The following is a 17,295-nucleotide window of genomic DNA, read 5'->3' as shown; positions in this document are numbered from 1 at the left end:
AGAACTAATGAAATATGGAATGTGGTTTTAGATTTTGACTCTTTTCCCACACCCACCCTTCCTACAACAGTTGTTAAGGAAGTTTCTCTTCTACACAATAGATATCGCTAAATGAGGACATTGCCACACCTGTTATGTAATCGAACATTGTCTTTAAAGTAGAACTTGAGCGTATCAAATTGTGATCACATTATTGATAAAAATCACTTTGTTTATTACATCGAAACAATTAAAATACCCTGACTATCGACCTTTTAACGCCCAAATATGCACATTTAAAGATATAACCACCCAGGAATAGTTAAACTGTTAACAAACAAAAACCTCAGGAGATCGTAGGTACCTATCCTCAGTCTAAACCTCCCAAGACAAACAGCATTGTTTATGAATCTTTAATGCGATACTAGAATGATTCAGTAAAATTATTTATCAAACATCGTAAATGATGATGACATTAGTTTGCGCGGACCCAGAAAATTTTTCCAAGGAGGGGGTGTCTGTCGGTTATTTGGGTTTGCAGGGGGGCATATTTTTGGTAAATTTATAATGTAGTTACAAGAAGTTTGAATTTTGAAGGAGGGAGGTCCAGACCCCCCCCCCTCCCCCCGAATACCTTCTCCCCTCTAGATCCGCGCATGCATCAGTGGTAGTAATGGCAGTGGGTGCTATAATATCAACCAAGGTCCCCGACATACAACACTGGAGCTCTTCACAGAATTTATCCTCTAGTAGTGAATACTGTTCTCTTGTTTACAGATATATTACCTCATAAAAGAAAACGCCCAATCACTGTGTATAATTAGGGGAGGATGTCGTCGTCATTTTTAGAGTAAGACTACATCTATCTCCAAATTGAGAGAAAAAAAGATCTGCATACATGTAAATTAAAACTTTAAAGCCAAAATATATGATTTTTTTATTTACTGAACAATAGTTTATATCTATTTAAAGCCCTTTTACAATTGGCGACGAGCACTTAAAACACTTTGCGATCGGAATTTTTTGGCTTCACACGAGCTCTCGCATTCGTTGCACGAGCTCTCGCATTCGTTGTATGCGTTTTTGTGGTCGCATCAAGTCTCCTCAAAATAGTGGACATGCACACTATTCAGACGCGATGAATGCGATCTGAATTATTGCAATGCAACGCACGAATATAGTGCGAACGTTTTACAACGTTTTGTGTACTCGCAGAACGATGTACGATTATTAAAGATCGTAAGATAAATCAAAGCTGTTTTGGGGTGTTTTGTGCGATCATGACTCGATGAATGTGATCTGAATTATTGCATTGCAACGCACGAATATAGTGCAAACGTTTTACAACGTTTTGTGTACTCGCAGAACGATGTACGATTTTTAAAGATCGTAAGATAAATCAAAGCTGTTTATGCGTGTTTTGTGCGATCATGACGCGATGCCTGCGATCTGAATTATTGCATTGCAACGCACGAATATAGTGCAAACGTTTTACAACGTTTTGTGTACTCGCAGAACGATGTACGATTATTAAAGATCGTAAGATAAATCAAAGCTGTTTTGGGGTGTTTTGTGCGATCATGACGCGATGAATGCGATCTGAATTATTGCATTGCAACGCACGAATATAGTGCAAACGTTTTACAACGTTTTGTGTACTCGCAGAACGATGTACGATTTTTAAAGATCGTAAGATAAATCAAAGCTGTTTATGCGTGTTTTGTGCGATCATGAGACTGTTGCTCAACGTGTCTCATGTAATCTTGCAACGTTTTACCATTATTTCAAGACTTACCGGTTAAGCCCCTTTCACAATTGGCGCACGACCTTTTTACACCATTTTGCGATCAAAATTGTTTAGATTCGCACCAGCCCTCGCTTATGTTGCGCGAGCTCTCGCATTCGTTGCATACGTTTTACTGGTCGCATCAAGTCTCCTCTGAATAGTGACATGCACAATAATCAGACGCGACCGAACGCGATCCAAATTATCGCAGTGCAACGCACGAACATTAGTACGAACATTTTACAATGTTTTGTGTACTTGCAAGAGTGATACACGATTTATAAAGATCGTAAGATAAATCGCTGGTTTTTATGCGTCTGTTTTGCGACATTGAGACTCACTGCACGACTTATCAGCCTCAATATGCCTTGCTTCTAGTATTTATACCCTATATAAGTATCTCTGTTTCAGAACAAAATTTACAATATACATTTTTTGCATGATGGTGAGGAAAATACATGTATGAAAATTTATTCCCTCAAGAAAAATCATATTTCCCAAGGGCTTCGCCCGAGAGAAATTTGTTTTTTCTGGGGAATAAATCTTCATATACCCTGAACATTAATGCAATAAACGTTTTATTATACCAAGCAACATTTCTTATAATGTTTGACTTTTCAACAGTCGCAACATTAACGTCATGATTGTTTGATTTCCCATGTAACTGTCTCACTTTTCTTTCATAAATCATAGATAGTTAAGTTGGTTCTGAGATATAAAAAGAATCATAATGATTAAATATTTTTTATTTAATCATATTTGTCTACATCGAATGCTCATATCGGCTTTTTCATTCGTATGATATCGCCCTGTCACGTGACTTTCTAGACCAATCAGATATAATAGAATAATCATATTGAGGTATAATAATAAATGCTGCTGCATATCTGTATCTTCTTGGGCGCCATCAACTATGTCGACTGAATATGAGCGGTGTGTATACCCCCTCTGACCCACACGATCATTCGTACCATGGAACGCATAATCGCATGTCCAATCACATTGGCGCACGTTCAATCGTCCGATCACCTAGTCTCTCGTTCCTATCGTATTATCTTTCAACAGTCGCTTTCATTGTACAAGAGTCGCATACAGACGCAAGATATTCGCAAGATTCAATGCGTTTACATCGCACAACGCTCGCTCAGATCGTGCGAAATTCGTACGAATACTTTTTTCATATGCGATTATTTCGGCAACAATTAACGATTCATATCTAATTTTTTCGGTCGCACGAATATTTGGTCGCTTCTGCTCGTGCGCCAATTGTGAAAGGGGCTTTCGGTACCATTATTTCAAGACTTATCGGTTTCAGTTTCCATGCTTTGCCGCTAGATATACCGGATACAGGGTTATTTTCGTCCCGTGATATTTTTGCTTCTTCGTTTTGCCTCGTCTTGAATTCGCCCAAGCAATGTTATGGTAGGAGAGAGATAATGTGAGACATAGGGATTCGCCAAGTCTTAATTTACTTACTGACAATAAGAGCGAAATGAGCGAAAATAAAACGGGGAAATAATTCCCTTATACACTGTATAAGCATATCTGGTTCAGGCCACAATCGACCTTGATTTTGGCTGTTGCTTTTGTCATGTTCTTGGGCGTTATCTTCTCTTTGGCCTTAAATAATACTTCAAAACTTGGCCACATTATGAGAGTATAAACAATGTTTCAGTGCTGAACAAAATAAGGCATCTACAATTCTTTAATACTGGACACCAATGGGTAAGAATAAGCAATTCTTAAATAGTGGACAGCATAAAGTGAGTATTCACAATGCTTCACTATTGGACATATTAGGTGAGCATTAACAATGCTTCACTATTGGACAGATTAGGTGAGCATTAACAATGCTTCACTATTGGACAGATTAGGTGAGCATTAACAATGCTTCACTATTGGACAGATTAGGTGAGCATTAACAATGCTTCACTATTGGACAAATTAAGTATTAACAATGTTTTACTATTGGACAAATTAGGTACTAACAATGCTTAAATACTGGATATTAACATAAGGTGAGTATTAACAATGCTTCAAAATTGGACAAGATGCCTCATTACTGGATGGCATATGATAAGTATCAGGTTTGGAGCTGTGATTGTGTGATACAAATTATAATACTGGGGGAGTATTGAGCAGTTTAAAGTATTTATAATGTTGTTTGTTCGTTTTTACAAATGTAATTGAAAAAATTATTGACATTTTCAATCAATGTCCCCTCTAAAAAAAGGCAAATGACGAACGAACCATTTAAATCAAAACTAAACAATACAGTGCTCTTTTTTCTATGTCTTTCATTCTATTTTGCATTATCAACAACAATGGAGATAACAGATGCTCTCTGTATCCATTTTGTTTCCATGTAATGTCAGATCTTTGAATTTACAAAAACATTGAAGCTTACCTTTGAACTCGTCTTTGGTCTTTCTCAATGCATTTCTTCATCCCTCCCCTGAAGTACTCCAGCAGAGTCTTTCTGCACCAATGGACCCTCTCTTGCTGCTGCTTACCCCAATGAACTGTAGCCAACTTTTTCATGGCCTCTGCATAGTCCTGAAGCTTTCCTGTATTCTGACAGTGCTCCTTCCAAATATCCTTAGCATCTTTCTCCCCTTTAATAAGGATATGTTATATTTTTTTTTATTTTATAAAATCACTTTAAATGAATGTAAGATAAAAATAATGTGATGTTGAAAATCACAGTTTATTGGGATCTTCATCTCCTCAGAACATTCTTTTAAAATTGAGTCTCTGTTTTAATTTACAAAGAATCTTTCTACAGGGAGACGGGGAATTGAATCATTTGATTCATTTTTTACAACATTGATAGGTGAAAGATCTTTTTTAACCACTGGTTTGTAAGGTCATCTATTAGGTAGTTAACAGTTTAATTGTATCACTTTTCAGTTACTGTGAAATGTCTACAATTAATATACACCTTATAAAAGACCATTGTATAGCTGATTGAAGTCTAAGTTGGTACATAAAATAGTGAACTGGTCCATATTATGAAGTCATCTTTTGAAAAGTTAAAAAGAATTAATTAAAATTTTGAATTTTGAATAAATGAATTACAAGAATTACTAATTTTAGTATTGCTAATACATGTAGTTCAAACCAAAATAAACATTCAACCATCAATGCATTTCAGCTTAATCTAAGGTTTATCATTAACTCTTTGTTAGCTCATTACAGATGACATTATCAACAAAATCAGTTTTAACTAGCAGCAAATGCATGCTGCAGTGAAGGTTCATTTAAGTATCTTCAGTACTTTGATTTTTATACTCAGTTGACGTCAGTTCTTAATCTCTTAAATTAAACAATCTTTTTTTAAAGACATACTAACATTCAAATTTTTTTCTTTCCATCAACCCTGATGTTCCCCTATCCCAATCATTAAATATTTCAATGAGCTTTCTATTGCTTTCCTTCAAAAATGTACCTGAATATTTATATGATAATTCATTTTTGCAAGCTATAAAAGGGATTTATATAAAACTATGATGCTTAATGCTCCTAACAGAAGAATGGATATGGGTTCTTAATCAGGACAGCTTATAGCAACACTGGATCTAAGTTATGAACTAATGTTAGAGCTACAAAATAATACATTTATTCCAGATATACCATATTGAAATTTGTTTGCTATACTTTTTCTGAGTATAGATATACCAGCAAAAGGCTAACCCATTTCACATTCTATAAAAATTAAGTCTAGGATGTCAGAAACCTTTCCAATTGTGCCATAGGTAAGAGTCAGGCAAAAGTGGTTGTATGAGTTAGTAGGGTTTTATGCCAATAAATGATAGGTCTGGTCAAATGTGAAGTCGACGGACTGCACAGTCTATGAAAATACAAACACTTTGTCAAACAGTATCTTATCTCTGGTGAAATATTTTACAAATAAGATATAGAAATACAAATATAAAAGAAGCATGAACACTTCTCCTGTTAATATCAAACCACATGACACAATGGCTTTTTCTTCAACATGGAACAATTGGTAGGATTCAGCTAATGAACTTACAGGGTCCACTCCCAATGTCTCACTCACTGTTACTTTTTCCCTGTGTTTTTTTCGCCCCTCTACTAGACGGGCGAAAAAACACAGGCTCTACACTTAAGCAGGATTCGCACCATCTTGAAATTGCTAAAACAAAGACGCTCATTTAAATAATCAAAGTTATTTGAAAATTATTTTGAATTCCCTCATTCTTGAATTCGCCCAAAGACAATGAGGGCGAAAGGGGCAAAAATAAAAATAAAACAAGGGCGAAAATTTTCCTGTATACAGCACTGATATTGATTAAGAAAGTCCTATATGTGCCACTTAATGAGCTCAACCATTTAAAGCTTAGCTTTAAATGATAAATATATATTCTAGCAATACATATACATAAATAAATATAAATGTTTACAAGCTAGTTTTTTTGTCACCACTTCTCAGACATGTGTACCCCCTTGCGAAAATTATTGGCAAAGACGATATTTGCCAGACATATGTTTATCCTAAAAATGATACAGAACCAATTTTGGGGAAATAAGATCTGGATATACAAAATAGAGTATAAACATTTATTTAAACCATAACACATCAATATTTTTGCCCAAATTGTTGTAAGTTTGTGACGCTTTATGCGCCTAATGTATCAAAATAGAATACAAAAAATCCAATGCTTGTATCATGTTTCGTCATTTTCACAATTCTATGGACTCAAACCTAAATTCATGGTGTTAATTCTATAGAATGACATGTCAAAAAGACCTTAAAGAAAAATTCCGTAAAAATCACATTTTGGTGTAGTTTTCGGCTTCGGTCAATCGGTCTGTCAACTATGTACGATATCATTTAAACATTAATTAAATACGAAATAGCTTCTGCCTCAAAATTTAAACCGGTTTTAGTAAACAAAAAAAGAAAAATTCAGGGTGGGGGGTCAACCAATCAAAACAGAAGATATAAGCATACCTGAGATCCTGGTAACTGTAAACAAGGAAATATTGGCACTCGTTTTATTTTCGCTCCTTTCGCCATTTTTGTCAGTGATCGAATTTAAGACTGGGTGAATTCCAATGCTCCACGTTATCTCATAAGTGTGTCTGGGCAAATTTAAGATGGGGTGACTCAGAAATTGTTTGAAGGTGTAGAGGGGTGAAAATAACACGGGCAAAAATAACCCTGTATTCAGTATTCAGATGTATTAATTGTTTTTCATTTAACTAAACAAGTTTCTCAACATAAACCATTTCTATCTCTTACACAATACATACATAACCGTTCTGATTTCTTATTACATGTATTGCCATCGAGAGATGTAGAGCAAAATCAATGCCTTATATCTAAAACACACTGTAAAAGTCAAACCAATATTGTAAAATCCATATTATTGCATGGGCGATACTCGAACTACTTTAAGGAAACCATTTCTATCTCTTATACAATACATACATAACCGTTCTAATTTCTTATTACATGTATTGCCATCGAGAGATGTAGAGCAAAATCAATGCCTGATATCTAAAACACACTAAAATCCATATTATTGCATGGGCGATACTAGAACTACTTTAAGGACATTGGATCTGACATGTAAAACAAATGTTAATTTGTCTGATCCAACATTTTTCAACCACATCCTAACCTATTTATTATGTGTATATTAACAAGACATTTACCAAATCTTCTTGGGGATGCTTAAACATCATTCTATTTCGCATTTATCTTCTCTTTCTTATACCCCATGTATTTAGCAAAAATTGCATTCGTTTCCCGAGGCCAAATAAATTCATCTGTGGTTTGGCACAAATGCCTCTCCAGCTGAGAAAAGTTCTAAAAAAACAAAGTTTTTACAGGTCATCAAAACAACTGAGTTACATGGACAAATCAAAGGTTAGCTCCAATATTCCAATAAAACAACAATTGCTAGAGACCCCAGATATTTTCTTATATTTACAGAGGACAGACTGCTCCAAGTTCTGATGAGATTTGATGAATTTAAGAAGAGATAAAAAAAAATTGACAAAAAGCTCAAACTGAATTAAAAGCCAGGAAGAACTATTTCAAAAAGTGTAAATATTGAGAAAAATTTATACCTCCAAACACATCCATTTTAACAATAAAATGCTTTCTTTGCATGGTGATTACAATGCAAAATTTTGTGAGAAAATGACTATTTTTTTCATCAACTACCAGAAATCAGAATTCAAATATGCACATCTCTGATATATGTACAATCAAATTGCAAAACAGCAACTTCCTATCTTGAAAACTGTAGGAGGAGTTATCCGTACAATGAGGGTACCCTATATGCAATATTTTGCCAAAAATGACTAAGTTTAAAAGCGGGTATTTTTTAAATAAATTATTGGAAATCAAAATCCTATCAATATGCCCACCTCTGATATATGTACAATTGATCTGCAAAAGAACAACTTCCTATCTTGAAAACTGTAGGAGGCATTATCAGTACAATAGGGGTACCCTTTATGCAAAATTCTGCAAGTAAATTACTAAGTTTAACAGCTGGTATTTTTTTCATTAATTACCCCAAATCTGAATCCAAATAATGCTTAAATTTCTGATATATGTACAATTGATCTGCAAAACAACATCCTCCTATCTTGAAAACTGTAGGAGGAGTTATCCGTACAATAGAGGTCCCTTTTGGCAGCCGCACGCCTGCCCGACTACTATTTTCACCATTTCAAAAACTGGATTTTTCCGTTGGAAAACCTGGCTAAAAAAAACCTGTATCCATAGCCAAGTGCCGCTGGACCTCATAACTTACATACAACGTTAAATATCTTAAATATTTTTATACCTTCAATAAAAATATTTAAATTTTTGTTTTCACTCGTTTGAAAATGGTGGCTAGAAGTGATCAACCCATAAAAACCTGCAATTCTTAATTACCACTGAAAATATTCTCTACTGGTCATTTTCTGACCAATACAATGTATATAGCTTATCGGTATATTCTAGCTATTGCTGTCAAAATGCGGGAAAAGATAATGTATATGCACCCGGTTAAAACAGCGTAGATGCAACATTTCTTCCCTAAATATGCAAAACTACATTTTGTGGATACACATATCAATCATGTACACCAGAAATTCACAAGTTCTACTTCCCAAAAATGTGTATGAACTGTATACAGGGTAACTCACAATGTCTATCTCTGCACCTCTTCTCATTACAAGTCAGAGATTACTCATACACTGGTCCATTAGCCCATTTCAATATCAGGGCAGCCATTGAGTAGATGGCTAGAAAGTCATTTTATAAGATAAAATCTCATTATATGTGACTGGTCAGCAGAGGATGCTCATGCACTCCTCCATGGCACCTGATCCTACCTCTTATTTTTTTTAGAGGTCCGTGTTCTGCTCCTGTTTTGTATTTTTCCTTTGAACTCTTGATTTTGAACACTGTTCGTTATCATCACATGTTATAGTACGTATATTAGTGAGAGAGGAGAAAGAAGTCAAATCTCCAGCTTCTACTCATTTAACAAGATTGAAGCACAGGAGACACATTGCTCACTTGAGCAACAATAACAATATATCTGAATCAAAAAACTTTAGAAGTATTAAATACAAAATATTTAGACATGCAACTAAGAAGAATATGGCCTGTTTAAAAAGATTTTCACAAATTTCTCCTCACATTTCTATGTTAAACATTGAACCCATTTGTTGTTTCAGTTTATGAGAAGATTTTTTTTTTTCTATTTACTGTTATGTAAAAATTCGCCCCCCCCTCCAATTATTGCCCCATCCTACCCCTAGAGATCATGATTTTCACAAACATGGATCTACCCTCTCTGAGAATGAGTCTAGACAAGTTTCAGCCTTTCTTGCCGAAAGGTTTTCAAGAATAAGATTTTTCAAACTACTGATGATGTTACAATAATTCTAATCTATCTCCCCTAAAAAGGGCATGGCTCTAAAATTCATTTGAATAAAATTGAACTCCTTTTACCAAAGAATGCTTTGTGCCAAGGTTGGTTAAAATTGTTCCAAATATGGTTCTACAGAAGAAGATGGTTTACAACAACAATGAAGACAACAATGACAACAACAGACAAATTAATTATTAACTTATCAAAATAGCTAACTTCAGCCTTAATTTGTGAGCTTAAAAGTTATATACACACATAAATTTTTGTTTAAAGATACATGTATACACCTTGTGTACATGTGTACAGTCTTATTTGCATGAATTTACTAAGTGTTTGAAGTTTATTCAGATTTTGATTTACCGTTTTTGAATTTCTTCCTGAGATCCTTATGAACAGATTTGACAAAAGTTGCAAGTTTTTTCTTTTCTTCTATGTCCTCACTCATGGTCTGGTTATCGTTGGACTTCTTCACCTGTAACACAAGATCAAACAACACATTAACACTATAATAAAATAAATGTTTTTTAAAAACTGAACTTTATTTATTTCACAACAATTGATAAACAAGTTTTTGAACTTATATTAATATCTTTAATAAGCATAGATATTAGTGCAAGGAGGTCATTGATGAGTACCCAGAGAAATCCAAAGTGTCAAAGCTGGCAACCACCATACTCTGTCACATATACAACCACGGTCGATCACGGGGATCAAACTCGGGTCGCAGCATTATTGTAATGTGTCTGCCTGAATACGGTATTATATATAACAGGTCCCCTCAGATGAGATGTTTGATTATGATAATTGTTTAAGATATATATTAATTTTCCTTGTCACTTTCCTAGCATTTATAGATTCAAAACTCAATTAAATATAAATACATAAATGTATGGGCCCTAGCCGAACTCTGTGCATCGCTCCAAAGCACTCCGTCGCTTCTATGAGTCACTTCAAGCGACCCATCACTTCTATTGGTTGCTTCAAACAACCAGTCATTTCCATCGGTCACTTTAAAGTGACCCCACAAAGCGCCCTTGTGACTGAAAACAAATGCCTACCAGCTGAATCTAACAAGCAACGCTCACGAAGACAAGTTGCTTCTATATACCAGTATTATTGTTCTGCAAATCTCTGAGCAATAGTGACTTACAAACAATAACCTTACCTCAAAGTATTCTCTTTAGCGTCTACACTGCAACTAACTGCAGTCTCTAAATATCTGCGCATTTATACCCTTTGATAACCTGATATGAGATACTCAGAACAATCAGAGATTCCGGTGTTTGTGACTTCATAGTGTCTCTCGGTACTCACCACCCATTTTCATTTATGTTACGCTATGTGACATTATGCACCTACATGTAGATTTGCTATGAAACAAACATTTTTTTCAAGGCTTGTTTGTTTTAAACATGAAACATTGCGATTCATTTGCTCCAGAAATTTTATTCTCCTCCAAAAAGTTAAATTTACTCAGGCTTTTAAAATCATTGCTCAGATTAACCATCCAAATTTTTTAAGTCCCACCCCTGACCCAGGTGCACAATCAGGGCAAGTTTGGTGCAGTTAGGACCTGTTTTCACTTAGCCTGTTTCCCTGGCCTACCCATAATGCTCCGCAACAGTAGTACTGTTGCAGAGCATTATGGGTAGGCCAGGGAAACAGGCTATGTTTTCATTCAGATATAAGACCTTATACAAAACATTTAATTAGACTGATACCAATGCCCAGGTTATAGCATAGACAGTTAGACTACCCCAAACTGTGTCTGGGTAAGCTAAAAAATGCTCATTGAACATAATGTAGCTAACTTTAGTATGAACATTTTATGTATTAAATTCTGGGCAAGAATTGATTTATATAAGACCAGTATGTACAGTACCAAATCCAAGTAATGAACATTACTGTACATTAACGTTTTCTACTATATATTTGCAATTACTTTGTAAATGTATGTCCATGAATTTAATTATTATAAAGTCAATAACTATAAGTAACATGTAATATTACATGTACTATGACAATTGTATATATTGTATGTATTATCATTAGGAGAGGAACTTGTAAGTTGTAAGAACTTGTTTCCGATCCTTTTGTGTTACTTACACAATAAAATATGTTCAAATCAAATCAAGTAATGAAAAATGCAATGACATTAAATTGCTTATACATACACTGTTCCGTATAGATATAAGATCTTTTTATATCATATATATAACTCATTAATATATTATCAAAATGAATGGATTAATTATTTGATAACTTTTAGCATACGTTATTATCACAAAAAGAGCTTTCATGACAGTTGTCATAAATCTGCGAGTTAACGGTATTTCAATAAAAATTATATATAGGCTCCTTACGTTTCAAATATAAGAAATGTTTGACAGAAAGAAGATAATGGCCAAATGGGAAATACAATCTAATCCATGTCAACTTAAACGCAAATAATTTACCCGATGACTTATCAAGAACTAGTTTATAAGTTCCCTTATTATGTGCATTATACGTTACATACCCCAGCTTCATTTTAAAACATGAAACATGTATGATATCAATGTGTCTACTTTCATTTCTTCGATTGAACAAAGTGAAAATGAAAGTGAACTAAGTTAAAAAAGGTCGACGGATTTTAAATATCCGGGTCCTTTTTAAATAACCATGCATGCATATTTATTGCATGCATATTTATCCAACATCAATGTAGCAATTGTAATTTTTCTGAATTTAATAATAATTGCAAGTTATCAAACGTGTTGCGTTCCCTTTGTTTTGTTTCATTTATTTTTAAATGTTTTGCTCATAATTTGTAAAGTAACGTAAACTTGTTTGGATATGACCGTCCAGATTTGGGATTTAAATTTCCCAAACTCAAAGTTTCAAGCCGTTCATATTTTTTTAAGACATAAACCGTCTGCATGGAGAACTTAAACTAAAAAAAGGCAGTATAAAACACCAAACCATCCGTCTGCCATTGTTTGTTTTTTTCACTGTTTACCCAGCAGGTGCTGTGACGTCACTTAGATCGAACCGAGTTGCTACTTTAAATAACAAAGTGACTTTGCGCGAGAAGATGGATTCAGAATTCAATTAAAACGTGAATAATGAGTCGTTTGGTTTCTAAATAACGAGTGAAGAAAGCTAACATAATGTCCAAGGCAACACACATGTAAATTTATCGTTTAGTCAGACAGTAGATAACTAGCTTCCGTCCGACAGATGTTCGGGCGTATGAATATGTTTTTATTTACGATAGTGATTCGCCCCGGCAAAAAAGTCTTCTGTTGCACGCTTGCTAAATTCAACCGCATTATCAGATGTGAAAAAGAACATCACAGAATATCGGAAGGTAAGGGAATGTTTTACTGCATCTGTTTAAGATGTACAACTTTTTATTTCGAGTTGTTAATTCTTTTTTAAGTATGTCATTCATGAAACGAGTCGTGACCCCGTAGCACCAATATGTTGGTCAGTAAATGTAAACATAGCGCACATGTGTTCCCCGCGTTCACATGCAACATACAGAACTGGCAGGTGCGCTTCCGGGGAAGAATACGCCATCGTCTTCAAGAAATATTTTACTGACAAGTAAATTTTGAATTATTTTTCGGACAGCTGATTCAGAAAAAAAAAATATGATGATGTAGCTCTTTGTGAAGTTCATATCTAAAGATAAATCGATAAGCGTTATGAATATTTTATGTGTTTATGACAGAGGCTCAAACAAACAAACAATATCCCATTATTCAATTATACATGGAAACTTGGCAACTAAACGATTATATTATTCCACCAAATCATTGAATACATTTGTTACTGCGTGGTTTTTCTAATATAACAGTCACCAGTCACTGTTACATGAAAGAATCTTTTCATGCTTATAAATAGATTTGTGTATTCTAAAATCTGTATCTTGTCTGAAACTAACTATTATGAATAATCACTCTCTTTTCTTAATAAGGTGTGACAGTGCTAAAATATAACCAAAATTCAGACAGTTTGAATTTACAAATAACCTGAATTTCAAAAAACTGTTGCAATAACTTAATTCAATAATAGTAAGAAATTCATCAAACATCATATAATTATATGTAACCATTTATAAATATGATGTAATAACTTAACTAATGCTTTTTTTTTTTAATAGAAAATGATTTTTTAAAATTTACATTTTATTTCACTCGATCCTTATTCTCCTATGAAAAAATTTATAAAGATCAAAGTTATCACTATGGCTTGTGTGCATTCAATTTCCAAAGTAATTTCCTCCTCCTCACCTCCCCCCCCCCCAAAAAAAAAAGGGGCCATATTTTCAGAAGGTACATGCATTTAAGTTACCTACAAAATTGAAGCTTATGACTGTATACTTCAAGTACTCTTTTACATCTTTTTTTTGTGTTAAATGCAAGAAATAGTGTGATAACAAAATTATATTAATTATCAATGAATAATGGTTTTTCCAATATTTACCAATCTGCACAATTCTGATATCCTAGCTTGTAAGTGAGCAGCCAGTATTGTCTCTAAGACACGGAGGCGGGGAATGGCTAGTATTGCATTTCACACATTATCTAATTATAAGCTAAACCTCCAGATCCCCTTTTTTTATTTCTTTCTTTTACTTCAATTTTTAGAGACAACCCTGGCTGTACTTAAAGTTGTACAAGATCACAGATCATAAAGAAAAGATTATGATTGCAGAAGTAATTTTGATATTAATGGTTTAATTAAACTGACTCTTGAACTTTTAGAAATTGTAATCAACAACACCATAGGGCAATGGGGAGATAGTTTATTCAGAACACTTCCAGAGTTTCATATAATACACGAAAGGTGAATAAATACAAATTTTAAAACTATCAAATTTTCAATCTATAATTTTTTCAAGCGAATCTGAATTCTACTTCTACACTTGAATTCAAAAGTGTAGATTCTTTTAAAAATGTGCATGGTTGTCCATGGAACCTCTGTCATTTGCCCTGTCCTCTAAATGTTAGGTCCACAACTAAATGATCAAGGGGAGTCTTGTATTCAAGCACTGTTGTAAACAAGAAGCTCAAAAGCAAATACTTGGTAAAAATATTGATTACAAGATGTGAAGGCAATCACTGCATTACAGCACATATATTTTCTATGTTTCATTATGTACATAAGTAACTTGAAAAAGCTACTAGTACTGGATAAAAATAAACAGGTCTTCCTTAGTATAATCATGACATACTTACTATATATATATATTTTTTTACTCTCAATTGTACAACCATATCACTTGTTGCAAACTTGCAATTAAAAGAAAAACTTTAAAAGATTTAACTTGGTAATAAATTAATTGAAAATTTTAACCTCGCTGACAGTGTATTCTTTTCATGAATATGAATCTATTGTTTCATCAAATTCGTGACAGATAAAGATAAATCTGAAACATTAGAAAAATTGTTAGTTTGAACCAATTATTTGTTATCACTTCACCATGCCTGTACCAATGATTTTCATCTATTATATTGTAGTTTGTGCATACTTATATTAATAAGTATTTACTCTACACTGTACTTTCAGTTATGAGAATAAAGTTCATTTTCATTGTCATTGAGAATATAAAACTATAATATGGGACCCATAGTTAAAGTCAGAATGTTTAACTTGCTAATAAGGACTAAATGATTAATATTAAATAGTGTACATATAGTGAAAGTTAATTAGAAGCACTGTATGAAATGAGAAATGAATTGCTATAAGTGAAGTATGATTGATTGTTGTGAATGGATTTTAGTACTTTAACGGGCTTGTCTTACAATTTAATGGACTTTTCATTGTGTAAGATCAAAAGTTGTCAAACTTGAATTTTATTTTCTGACAGATTAGGCCTTTTTCATTCATATGGCAGAGATCACTGCCGGATTATGCATTCATCTTATTACAATAAACACCTGATTTACCTACATTTGACAGATGTTAACTTTTAAAGTTATAATATATTTGTAGTTTCATACATAAGGGTCAGTAGGTGTAAGTTTTATTGATTAAAGAATTAATCAATTGGCTATTTATAATTATATACTCCCCCACCTACCATAAAACATATGGCATGTTCTCTCTCTCTCTCTCTCTCTCTCTCTCTCTCTCTCTCTCTCTCTCTCTCTCTCTCTCTCTCTCTCTCTGTGATTCTCTCTGATTCATTCTCTCTCTCTCTCTCTCTCTCTCTCTCTCTCTCTCTCTCTCTCTCTCTCTCTCTCTCTCTCATTAAAACAGTTAACTACAAAGAGAATAGGTTTAAACAAGAGAATATTTGAAATATATTTCAAGGTATCGATCATCAAAATAATATATGGTAATTTTATTAACATGGAAAATAAAACCTTACACATTTTTTATAGCTTACATTTAAAGATTTTCGACCAATTTGTGCAAAAAGCTGACAAAATGAAAGAGAATCAAAAGTAACTATATATCTGAATAGAAGAACTGAAAGGTCACTACAGTGTTGTGAATATCTTTTGAGTTACTGTTTTGGTATCAATATCAAAAGAATTCATTGTGTTCATCTAACTATGTTGTTAAATGTTCCATTTATATTGAGAGGAATATCTTGGTGTACATGTATTCAAAAATACTGTCGTGGTCTATAATTCCTGTCAATGTGGAAGTTTTTAATTATGAGGTTTTTTTTCCGATCTACTGTTATAACAGTGAGGATTTAAATAGAGCCAAGTTTGCCTTGTTTGTGGGCTCTCTTCGTACCACTGAACAGTAAATAAAGCCTTAAATACACCAGTAAATTAATCTTTGTAACCAATGGCTGAAACAAAAATCAAAGTACTGAAAGTACTGAAAGACGGAGGCATCATTGCGGAGGAGATTAATCTAATAATTCCAAGTATTGAAGTACCGACGGGAGTTGATTTCATCGATTGATATTTATCTTAAAATCAACGATATGTAATTTCGCATACCAAGTAGTTTCTTATCCGTAATTGAATAACGCATATTTTCATAATATGAAGTTTTGGGCTTTTCCGACAATTTTTAGAATTCCAAGAAAAAAATCATATGAATCATGTTGTGTAATATTTTCAGATAGAATGAAATTCATCAAACTATGTTTCAGTAATATAAATATTTCTGGAAAATTATATGGATCCAAGCAATATTTAACTATAATAATATTTAATGCTTCAGAATGCATTGCATTGAATCTATCGATTATTTTCGAGAACAAGGTCTTGTCAGCGGCGATGATCTGTGGTTAGGTCCAAACACATTTAAAAATAATTTTACTTCCGGTTTGCCAGAGTAAATGCATAGGAGAGTTGATAAAAATCAACTACCAAAAATAATAATGGTTTTTTCTTCTTCAAATTTTAAGGTATAGAAGGTTTAGAGTATCAATTAAGAGTTTGCAATATTAAATACTACAGTACAGAAACTACTTTGCTAATATATTCATGCTCTTTTATGGAATATGCAAAAACAAATTACAAACAAAAAATATTTTGTTAGTTAGTACTATACCTAATGATTCACAATATATACTAAAATTTATGTTATATAATCAATAAAAACTTCTGAATCGTTCATGCTTAAAAACCCCTAATGTTACATGTAGGTAATACATGCATGATCTCA

At 33.4% G+C, this 17,295-nt stretch overlaps 2 protein-coding genes across 6 annotated transcripts in view; one reads left to right on the top strand and one right to left on the bottom strand.

The window, feature by feature from the left end:
• The window catches only part of LOC128161319 (S-adenosylmethionine sensor upstream of mTORC1-like), a 33,932-nt gene extending 21,211 nt beyond the window's left edge, over nucleotides 1–12,721 (bottom strand). The window contains exons 1-3 of one of the 3 annotated variants that reach the window (XM_052824574.1): nucleotides 12,634–12,721; nucleotides 10,033–10,144; nucleotides 4,173–4,380 (exon numbers count right to left, since the gene is read on the bottom strand). In XM_052824574.1, the coding sequence (XP_052680534.1) occupies nucleotides 4,173–4,380; nucleotides 10,033–10,144; nucleotides 12,634–12,636 (323 nt within the window). In that variant the 5' untranslated portion in view covers nucleotides 12,637–12,721. Of the gene's footprint in view, nucleotides 1–4,172; nucleotides 4,381–10,032; nucleotides 10,145–12,035; nucleotides 12,166–12,190; nucleotides 12,599–12,633 lie in introns of those variants that run through there. The other 2 variants (XM_052824575.1, XM_052824577.1) reach the window with 2 other exon arrangements.
• Nucleotides 12,722–12,886: 165 nt separating this feature from the next.
• The window catches only part of LOC128161317 (forkhead box protein P1-like), a 49,779-nt gene continuing 45,370 nt past the window's right edge, over nucleotides 12,887–17,295 (top strand). For 2 of the 3 annotated variants that reach the window (XM_052824572.1, XM_052824570.1), the window contains exon 1: nucleotides 12,887–13,021. The gene's annotated coding sequence lies outside the window, so the exon portion shown is untranslated. Of the gene's footprint in view, nucleotides 13,022–13,156; nucleotides 13,261–17,295 lie in introns of those variants that run through there. The other variant, XM_052824571.1, reaches the window with a different exon arrangement.

This window comes from Crassostrea angulata, chromosome 8 (genome assembly GCF_025612915.1).
Source record: "Crassostrea angulata isolate pt1a10 chromosome 8, ASM2561291v2, whole genome shotgun sequence".
Lineage (NCBI taxonomy): Eukaryota > Metazoa > Mollusca > Bivalvia > Ostreida > Ostreidae > Magallana > Magallana angulata.
The sequence above is the reverse complement of the archived record's forward strand: the minus strand, read 5'-3'. Positions and strand labels throughout refer to the sequence as shown.